Here is an 11,325-nt window from a genome sequence, read left to right on the forward strand (position 1 = left end):
GCAATAAAAATATTGGTATCGGTACTCGGTATCGGCAAGTACCAAAAATAAAAGTATCGGTATCAGGCGAGTACTGAAAAAAGTGGTATCGGTGCATCCCTAGTGTGTGCACATACGTATTTGAACTGTGTGTTAAAAGGGGGTTTAAACCTTGAAAATAACTAATGCTGCAATCAAGGTCGTTGCACTATGAGAGGATTCTTCCCCAATGTGTCAGGAGATGATCAGAATAGCAACAAGAATGCAGTAGTGGAACGAGTGGTGTGTGTGTGCACGTGTGTTTGTGTGTACCTGCCACTCTGGCTAGCTGGGCCGTGCTGATGTTTCGAGCATTGGGGCGCACTCGAAAGGTTACTGCTGGACCCAGAACCCTGAGAGACACAGAGAAGAAAAAGAGCGAGAGAGGAAGAGACAGAGCAAGAACGAGACAATAAGGAGAAAACAAGAAAGAGGAGATAAAGATTAACAGAGATAAACAGAATGCCAGTATGCAGTGAGTGTGATGAGCTAAAACTGTTGCAGCTGTGAGTCATGAACATAATCTTTTATCATTTAAAAAATACATTGTTGCAGACGCAGTCAACTGCAGCACCACAACACCACAGTTAAAACAGCAGATCACTAGGGAATATTGCGTTTTGGTTAATTTTCCTATGACAGATCTGTGCCGTTAACTTCCTTCTCTGCTTTTGACATAAATTTACAAGATTTTCCTCCATGAAATAAATCCTCACAGGAAACCTGATGTTCTTAAGAGTTGTCTAAAATGTTTAGTGGATCAACACCATTCAGCAAACAGGTCTAAATGGAAAAGTAAAAAAGTAAAAGAAATCATTCTTTAAAAAAAATTGCTCACAGACTCAATACATTGGATTTGAATCTCTTTGCAGTATTTGAATTGGTGATTCAAAAATGTTGTGCAAATGCATGATGGCATTTCGTACAAATGGCATTTGTGATTGAGCCAAACAGCTGTCTGGGTGAGATCCCAGCAGCAATCCTCATTCATTTATCTATTTTAACAGAGAATCCTGTGAAGTATAATATTTCATGGTGAATTGTTCCTTTAAAGGGAATGGAAATGCTTTTTAAAAATGCTAAATATATTCAAAACTGACACAGTTAAAACAAACCGTCACACATCGCCTCACGAACAGAAAAACAGACTCAGGCAAAGGAAGAGAAGGATCTGCAAACTGGCACGCCACCATGACACCAACACAGACCCGCAGATGAGCTACTGTTCAACATGTCTGTTTATCAGTTAAAGATGACTAAAGCAGTGAATGGGATGGTTAGTTTACAAACATGCAGTTGTCCAACAAGGGATCTTCCTGGTTACTGATTCTGTGGCAGATGCATTTATCTGGGACGCAGCTCTGAAGCTACTCCCGCTGCGGACCAGGGTGAAGTGAGGGTCACAAATAGAGAGAAAAAAAGAGGATAGAAAAAGAGAAGAGGGGAGAACATAAAAGAGAAAAAGAGAGAGAGGTGGAAGACTGGAGGAATGAATCTGTCACCAGAACAAAATCCCATTCACACGTCAGCAGGTGGCAAGAGCAAGTCCAAGGTAACCTCTCATCCTCAGTAGAATTAACACACACAGACTCCCAGATATCTGCTGGAAAATAATAGAGCTTCTAGAGTCTCATGTCTCATTTTATTCTTATTATATTTTAAATTACTGTAAGCCATAGCTCAATGTTAAACCATCAAGACTTGCTCTCAGTTTTAAAAATAATATCCACAGCAGGAAAAACAGTATAGTCTACTAAAACAGTAATCTATTTTAAGATTAATTGTTTTGAAAAAAGAAACTATATTGTTAATGTGCCAATTTTAATGTATTTTTATTTATAATATACATATATTATTTACAGTCAGGTCTGAATAAGGTGATTTTTTGGCTACCATGCATGCCCTCCTACATGCACTTGAGCTTTTTAATATCTACAAAAACATAATTCCCCTAACAAATACTCACATTATGGCTCTTTTTATTTACTTTCCCTACGCCAATTTCCACCCATCTTTTGCTTTCCTCTCTATACCTGAGCACACACCTCTATTTGGCTTCTGGAAATTTCTGGATGAAAACAGTGGTTGTTAAAGCTAAATAAACACAATGGTCCAGACTCCTGTTTATAACAGCATCAGTGCTGATAAGTTATCAGTAAAATGCCACCAACGTCCAGTACACAGAGGGAGGAAAGCCATAACATAACGATACTGCTTCTGCTTGGCTCCTTTTGCACCATAGGGGAGAGTGTGGGATGGAGATGATAGGTAGACTGTGTGTGTGTGTGTGGGTTGTAGAAAAATACATAAGCGAGTGAGAGAACGAAAGAGAGGTAGAATTAGTGTAAATGAATGCGTTTGTGTTAATGTTTCGATGTGTATAAGAGAACAAGACTGTCTGATTGCAAATCCACGATTGTGTGTATGTGTTTTTCTGTGCCCCCTACTGTCTGCACACAGTACAACCCTTACGTCATGTCTGGAGTTCAGAGAGGTGCTACGCTGACTCTTTATGTAACTGCAACACAGTGCGAAGCCCAAACATGGCAGCACTGCGTTTGAGTGTACAAACGTTTGCATGAGTGTGTGATGAATTTTCCTGATCATTGACTGCTTATGTGATCGTATGAGCAGAAGCTTGCTTCTGCACTATGTAGTCTGCTTGTCCACTTTTCTAGCCGTCTTATCTTTAGTCCAAAAATGCCATATTACATTATGACATAATGTTTTATATAAGAGTGAACATCATCCAGTACACCTTTCCATTATTTCTCAGAAAATATGAAAAGCATTAGATGACAAAAGATACATTAGCAGGTAGCTGTGTAAATAGATATAAGGCCCTATTCAAGAGAGGAAATTAATCATACGCAGAGACACAGCTCAACTGGACAGCACTCAACTACACACACATATTGTATTTCTTTTCTATTTCAGTGAGGTCTGAATATGAGGAAATGAATATGTTCCTCAGGTGATGAAAAATGTCCTTCTTTCATTAATAAATTGATATATGCTTGATATAGTTAAAAAGGTTGGGCTCCACAAAATGTTTTTTCATGTTTTTAAAAGAAGTCTCTTATGCTCACCAATAAGTAATATTGTGAAATATCACTACTTTTTTACTGCTTTCTGTTTTAATAAAATGTTATTATTCCTGTGATGGAATAGCTGAAATTTCAGCAGCCATTACTCTTCAGTGTCACACGATTTTTCAAAAGTCATTCTAATATGGTGCTCAAGAAACATTTCTTCTTATTATTATTATTAAAAATAGTTGTTCTGCTTATTTCAGGATTCTTTGATGAACAGGAAAATCAAAAGAACAGCATGCGTTTGAAAAAGGAACATTCTGTAACATTATAAATGTCTTTACTATAACTATTGATCAATTTAATGCATCCTTGCTGAATAAAACTTTGAGAAAAAATGCTTTGAATGGTAGTGTAATTATGATCTGTAAAGCGCTTTTCTCTCTCTCTCTCTCTCTCTCTCTCTGTGTGTGTGTGTGTGTGTGAGCACATATTTTGTTGACAACTTCATTCCAAGAAGCAAACTAGCAAAAAAAATAATTAGAAACATCCTCATTTGTAAAAACAATATAGAAATAAAGTAAATTGTGTTTTCAGTTAGGGTGAGAATGTGTATGTGTATATTAAATAATAGAAGTCAAGTAAAGCTGGGTGTGTGAGAGAAGGAGTGCAAGAAATTAGTAATTGCATTAAAATTTCCGTTATCCTTGCACATAAAGCTTCATTTATTACGTGTGTGAGTGAAATGCAACCACAACAAGTTTCTCAGTGAAATACAAGAGTGCCAGAAAGCATTTGTTGCATTCCAAACAATTAAGCAGAAAGCTGTCTTTAATCTGTGCACTTGTAGAACATCGGTATCATCAGAAAATATGCTGTAATTGAACTGAAATTTACCACTGCAGGCAGGTCAGAATAACACACACCTACACACACACCGAGATGCATTCTTTCTCTCTCCCTCTCTCTGAACCATTTATATAAAGCTTGAACTTATATGCACAGAATTCAGAACACACTCCTAATCACTGTGCTGTCACTTGAAAATAAGTACTTAGCCCAAACTATACTGCAAAATGGAAAAACAAAACAAAACCACAGGTGGAGTGTTCCATTAGTGCCATTAGTGTGTCGACTAGCATGAGACTGTCTTCAACAATTATGTATGTGTGTGTTTGTGTGCACGCATGCACTTACGAGAGCTGTAGAAAATCTGTTACATGAAGGCTGACTCTCTCAGCTAAGAGATCCATGAGGTTCAGCCCCTGATCAGTGGACAGCGAACTAAGTATGGACAAAAAGGAGAAGAGGAAAAAAAAAAACAATTAGATAGACCTGTACATTTTCACAAGAAAACGAAGGTGTTGCGAGTGGTAGCCAGGGTGTTGCTAAGGGTTTACAAAATGTTCTATGTAGTTTTTAAAATGTAGCCATGCAGCTAAACTCTCAGAAAACAAATAATACAGAATCTGTCACTTGGGCAGTACCCTTTCTGAAGGTACACCTTTGGGTATTTGAATATTTGTATCTAAAGTGTACATATTAGTACTTAAATGGTACATATCGGTACCCTTTCAAATTACCAGAAACATCTTCTGTACCTTTTTTCTGACAGTGTAGGCAGCAGATTACTGGCGATAACTTAAAATTCACAAGTCTCTGATATTTTGATCTGACTCAGGTCTCTCCTTTACTTTAAGTCTTTACTTTAAGTTGGGTGAAAATCACAAATCCAATTGCTTAAAAGGGTACATACTAGTACATTTCTCCTGCTCGATTTAAGGTATGATTCATGTCTATAGCGTAGGTACACATCATAGTTTTAATATTTAGGGCTACAACAAAGGTTCTCAACCTTGGGATTGAAAAAAATGAACACAATTGTTCTAGGATAAACATGACAAAATCTGCAAAATATAACAATTAATATTTAAAACATGCCTTTCAACACCAGAAGTTATAAAATAGTTAAATATGAGGTCTTTCAGTAATAGATGAGAACATTTACACTTGAACACAGCTCACATGAGGTATATAGAGAGCAGAGAGTGCATAAAAACACATAGGGAATAGGACACAGGTGGCTTGTATGCTTTGATAAATCACCTGTATTTTCCAGCAATGAGGCAAACAATAAGGTGTAAATGGAATCCCTGTGAAGTGTGATGTCTTTATGATATGGCCACGCCAGCCCGAGTTAAAACACACGCACTCACTCACACATCAGAACACGTGCAAACACACACGAAGCGACTTGCACACAAGCCTAAAGAATGATATGCATTTAAATGGAAGCGTATTCACACACATGAGAAAGAAAGTGAGAATTAGAAGATGCTAGAGTGTAGTGCTGGGCGGTATGACCAAAAATTTATATCACGGTATTTTTCAAAATTCAAAAAGTTTCACGGTTTCCAATACACACTTACACACTTTTAAATCTCCTTTTTGAGAATGTGTCTGTGTTTTCAGGTACTCCAAGTTAAATGGGACTGCAGTAAGCTAGCCTCTGTGAGATAAATCAAGTCACTGGAGATGCAGTGGCTGTGGATGCCATCATCTTTCGCTTTGAGAAATGTACACAACCATTTACACACTAACACTAATATACACAGAGAGGACGGGTGAGGGAAACCAAATAAATTGCAATATGGAATGCAGTAACATAAACTGAGTATGAACACTAAATGACAAAAGAAAATGTGACTGAGAGAGTTAAAGACTCCATTATGCATAGAAATCATTGTAACCAAGTAAAACCACAGATGACTCCTTATTACCATGGTTAGAGCAATTTCTATAAAACATACACTGGTCTTGTGATGAAAATGTTGCCTAAAAATGTGCAGAAACTGTAGTTATAACATATGTATAGGGCCATGCTCTGATAAGAGCCCATGTTACACCTCTCTTTTTCTCCTTGCACTGGCTACCGGTTGCGGCTCGAATCAAGTTCAATACATTGATGCTTGCATATAGAACAGCTACAGACTCAGCACCCGCCTACTTCCACTCACTACTACGAATCTACATCCCCTTCAGAAGTCTGAGATCCGCTAGTGAGCGACGCCTCGTGGTACCATCACAGAGAGGCTCAAAATCACTTTCCAGAACATTCTCGTTCACCACTCCTGGTTGGTGGAACGATCTTCCCACCCCTATCCGGAATGCTGAATCCCTGACAATTTTCAAGCGACAGCTGAAAACCCATCTCTTTCGAAGCTACTTGACTTCATCATAAAAAAAACAAAAAAAAACAAAAAAAAAAACAATCTCTCTATTTATTTATTCCTTCTCTTTCTAGCTTGTACTTATTTGAACAATGTCTAAGAACTTGGTATTACAACCACTTCCTGTGTCTGTTTGCCTCTTTAAGAAGAATCGCTTTATGTATCCCCCAATTGTAAGTCGCTTTGGATAAAAGCGTCTGCTAAATGACTAAATGTAAATGTAAATGTGATAAAATACTGGAATATGATACACTGCAAAATCATTTAAAATAAAATTGCCAATGCTACATCAGTGATGACTGATTTTGTGACTGAAGCAAAAAAAGAAAGAAAAAAAAAACAGTATAGTCAATTTTTATTTGTATATTTGTTTGTACTGTATAAATAACAACTTACATATACATTACTGTTCAAATGTTTTGGCTCAGTAAGATTTTTTAATAAATTAATACTTTTATTCAGCAAAGCTGCATTAAATTGGTCAAAAGTGATAATCAAGGCATTTATGATTTTACAAAAGATTTCTATTTCAAGTAAAATCTTTTACACTTTACATTAATTAAAGAATCATGAAAATAATGTATCACAGTATCCACAAAAATATTAAGCAGCACACTGGTTTTCAACTTTGATAATAAGACGAATTGTTTCTTGAGCAGCAAATCATTGTATTAGAATGATTTTTTAATTATTATGTGAAAATTCAGCTTTGCCATCAAAGGAATAAATGACATTTTAAAATATGATAAAATTGAAAAGAGTTATTTTAAATAATAATAAAAATAATATATTTCACAATATTACTGTTTTCACTGTATTTTTTATCAAATAAATGCAGCCTTGCTGAGCATAAGAGACTTCTTTCAAAAGCATACTGTAGATCCATGTGTCCTTCATGAGTGCATACATCTTGTTTCTCATCATGACAGTCTATGTAAGTGTTTCTGTAGAATTTATACTTACTCTTCAGTAATAATGTAGCCAAAATCTCCATCATGTGGACTTGAATATGCTGCAACATTCACTTCCACTCTCACACCCTTCTTTTCCACCTCCTCCTTCTCCATGAAATGTTTTTGTGGCTCTTTTCCTGATTGAACCTCTGGTTCCACTTCCGGAGAACCGTGCATCCACTGTGCTACCTCAGCGTCCTCCATTGGCTCTATATCTAAAGTGTCAGGTTCCATTTTCTTCCTCATCAGGTCCAGTTCTGTTTGCGTTGTCCGGCTCTGGACATTCTCCAAACTAGCCCTCAATGGGCTTCCAGCATTTGGCTGGTCAACGTACCCCAGAAAAGGCTCTTCTGCTTGGGGAGGACACACAGATCCAGGGCCAGAGTTATGATCCAGGAACTCTAGCAGCTGGCTGATGAAACCTTTGTCCTGGAAACAGAAAATTAAACTGGGAATTCTATTGACTATCACAAAAATATGAGTCACATGGCCCTGTGTATTTCCACATATTACCTTATCATCAGATTTAAGGGTAGTATCTTCTGCTTCTGTAAACGTAATTTAAAATCATAGTAAAGATCATGGCTCTTGATTGATCAAAAATTTCTATACTTAAGGATTGTAACTAGGGTTTTAAAACATGTGTAACCAGGAACTAATCAAATATTTGTCTTTGTTAAGGGGTGACTACCTTTATGTGTGCTGTCACCATCTGCTTTCTCCATCTGATGTAACTCTTGACTTGGTTCCCTCTTTGCTTCCACTTCATCCTGTGTGGCTTCTCTACCTTTGACCCCTTCCACTCCATCCACCACCTGCAGGGCCTGGGTGATGACTTTGGAGAGCTTGTCCAGGTCCTTTGGGGTCAAAGTATCCACACTGACGCTCTGACATCCGAGCTGGTTAACCACACCATCAATGAACTTCTCTGAGAGAAAACAGAGGCAAAGATAGAAAAATTATCTGGTATTTTGCAAGTGTACAAACCCCCCCTGCTCTAATTTGTATGACCCCTATTTGATTAAAAAAGGTATAAAACATCACGAAACTGTCAGTGTTTGCGTGCAATTCAATAAATGACCCTAACAGGGTAATTGCTCAGCACATTATGCTTAATTCATCTGACATAAGTATTTGGAGCCAGACTGTGTTTCTCATCTCTACCTCAGTCTCTTTCTGATTAAGGTAAATTTATAATTTAATAATTGTGCTTTTTAAAATTTTGGGGCATGAATTATCATAATGATATCAATGTTTTTTCAGTCACTTCAGACTGATCCTGAACATGGATAATTATAATGCAAAAACTCGTCACAGCCAATATAATATGACCCTGTTTCTCCTTATTAACATAAAAGGTGTTTGATTAAACATAATATGTTAAACATAATATTCTTTATTTGTTTCTCCTGGCTTCTTTTTTAACACACATATAAATATTTATATAACATATACAGTATAACCAGGGGCGCCTTAAGATAACCAGAGGCCCCTGGGCTACAGCGTTACAGTAGGCCCCCCCCTTCCCTAGATAACTTTTTTAAGCTTCCTGACAATTATTTATGTCAAATTTCAGATTCCAGACAGATTTGTTTCCTTGTTGATATGCCAATTAACATTCACAACCCTGTTCTGCGTAAAATGTGAATATAAGTGAATATGCAAATTCATTCTTTGCCAGAAGGTGGCGCTTGTGGAACAGCTACATAAAGTAAACATTATGTTATCACAGGCATTATACGGAGGTAATATGAAAAGATAATGCCATTAAAACTTTCCTGGCCGAAATGTGAGTTTACAGGTATGATTTAAACACCATAAATTACACAGAATATTCATTATTCATCATCAGTAGATCGAAACAACACTTGGCAAGTTGGCATAAATGTGAGCTATTTGGTGACTGCTAACTGCGTTTTTATTTTGAAACGTGCCGTGCTCGCGCTTAATTAATTCAATCATAGCCATTCAAAGTTTAATGATCACATTTAAACAATAGGATGATTCCTATTCTTCCATCCCCAGATTTGAGATTGAGACTCTGAAGCAGCATGTTGGAACACAGTGACTGAATCTAAAACCTTCAGCTGACACAGATTACATCCACGCAAGTCACTGAACTCGCACTGTATGACGTTACAGAAAGTTGTCCGGTCCAGCTCCTTTCACACAGCAGTGTTGTGTTCTTTTTGATCTGCACGTTAACATAAAGACACTCTCGTACTGGGCTTTACTAGCGCATGCATTGTGTATTTCGCTAGTATATCGGTGGAATACTTGGAATATACCAACTATACAAACTGTGTGGGGGAAACTTAAACTGACCCATTCACTATAAACTACAACCAGGGCATCGCTGAAAATGAGTGTGTAAGTTTGTTTACAAAATGCTAGGCCCCTGGGCTTCAGCCCGTTAAAGCCCGTGCATTAATGCGCCCCTGAGTATAACATATATACATATAGAAGAAGAAGGATTAGCTCACCATCTACTGAACTGAGGGCTTCCTTGTAAGCAGGGCTGCTTGCTGAAGATTTGAAAAACAATTTTTCGATTTGGGGCTTTGGAGGTTGCTTGGAAGCTCCTGGCAGTTTTTCTATTTTGGTAGCTGGAGTGCGCTGAAGGCTGAAGTAACGCAGTTTTCCCTGTGTTTGACCTTTACCAGGATCTTGTGCTCTCATGGGCCCAGCTTGATACTGCTGAAGCTCAACGAGAGGTACTCCAGTACGATCCTGCTCATAACCAGTGAAGTATGATCGACCTGGGGGGGGCTGTTCCACAACGGCCTGGAGGTCAGGCTGGCCTTGTAGGAAGGAGATGTGGGGTGAAAGAGGCTTCTCTTTGAGCTGGATTACACCCTTGTGATTACGGGGGCCATCTCCCTTGTACTATGGGAGAAGAATAAATAAATATGTAAATAAATACATAAATAATATACATAATATACATATTGTTTTGTAAAAATATCTTTATCAAAAACTGACCAAAGATGATAATGTTTAAAGAGTTTCAGCCTCATTTTAACATTGTATCAGCCTCCCTCTTTTAGCTCTGCATATTGTTCTGCTCTATTTGAGAGATTATATCAAATAATTATATTCTTCCCACCTTTGCAGAATAGAAGGCCAAGCTGGCTTTAGAACAGCAGGGTGGACTTCACTGAACAAACCAGCACATACACGGCTGGCTCCAAAACACTGCAGGGTACTAATATTCAATAGTGCAGTGAACTTTTCAACTCTCGTGACTGTTAACTTCAAGAACAGTTGTTTGGTGATGGTGTTTTTTAGTACCAAGCAGGTTGCACCTCGGATTACATGTCCCCAGTAGCTATGTTCTTATCTGACAGTTGTCTAATGAAGTGCAGAGCAAGTAGCAATACATGGCTATTTTTGCTAAATCTGACATTCCACAGCATGTGCAGTGCACTTGTTAAAAGTGCATTAAAATAATGCATTTAGTAACTACTATATTATATACACCTTGAAAGCATATCCATGTATGTGTGGTAGTTCTGCCCAGTTGTTTACAGTCTCAAGCTGAAAATATGCCCTTCCAAAAACTACTGATTTCACTTTTAGGGAGAACTGCCATATAGTCACTATATGCATCCAAATACTTCAAGTGATATGTGAGTAAACAGAACTATTCTTTTATATAGTTGTTGGAGACTCACCTTCCAAAGCACTTGCTGCCCTTGAGGACTCTGTTTGAAGGAGGCAACATCAGCAGGAAGGAAACCTTGAAGGTACCTCTGCAGTGTCCTGCTCACTTCTTCTTTCTGAGTCTTCAGCTTCCTGTCCCCATTGGGAATGTTTATAATACAATCCCATGTTTAAAAACAGATAAACAGATTATAGTAGATAAAGTGTCTAGAATACAAACCTGTCTGGATCAGATTATCACTTTACTCTATGGTTCAATTTGTGAACATTAGATACTTTTACAGTATTTATAAGTGACATGACATGTGGCCGTGACATGACATGTGGCCAAGTATGGTGACCCATACTAGGAATTAGTGCTCTGCATTTAACCCATCCAAAGTGCACACACACAGCAGTGAACACACACACACTGTGAACACACACCCG

At 37.8% G+C, this 11,325-nt stretch overlaps 1 protein-coding gene across 1 annotated transcript in view; it reads right to left on the reverse strand.

Moving 5' to 3' along the window:
• The window catches only part of LOC107684914 (receptor-type tyrosine-protein phosphatase N2-like), a 140,907-nt gene that overhangs the window by 70,868 nt on the left and 58,714 nt on the right, over positions 1 to 11,325 (reverse strand). The window contains exons 5-11 of the mRNA XM_016481298.1: positions 10,908 to 11,028; positions 9,717 to 10,119; positions 7,925 to 8,161; positions 7,747 to 7,781; positions 7,244 to 7,662; positions 4,248 to 4,334; positions 292 to 371 (exon numbers count right to left, since the gene is read on the reverse strand). Of these exons, the coding sequence (XP_016336784.1) occupies positions 292 to 371; positions 4,248 to 4,334; positions 7,244 to 7,662; positions 7,747 to 7,781; positions 7,925 to 8,161; positions 9,717 to 10,119; positions 10,908 to 11,028 (1,382 nt within the window). The remainder of the gene's footprint in view (positions 1 to 291; positions 372 to 4,247; positions 4,335 to 7,243; positions 7,663 to 7,746; positions 7,782 to 7,924; positions 8,162 to 9,716; positions 10,120 to 10,907; positions 11,029 to 11,325) is intronic.

The sequence above is a fragment of the Sinocyclocheilus anshuiensis genome, unplaced genomic scaffold (assembly GCF_001515605.1).
Source record: "Sinocyclocheilus anshuiensis isolate Anshui unplaced genomic scaffold, SAMN03320099.WGS_v1.1 scaffold613, whole genome shotgun sequence".
Taxonomy (NCBI): domain Eukaryota; kingdom Metazoa; phylum Chordata; class Actinopteri; order Cypriniformes; family Cyprinidae; genus Sinocyclocheilus; species Sinocyclocheilus anshuiensis.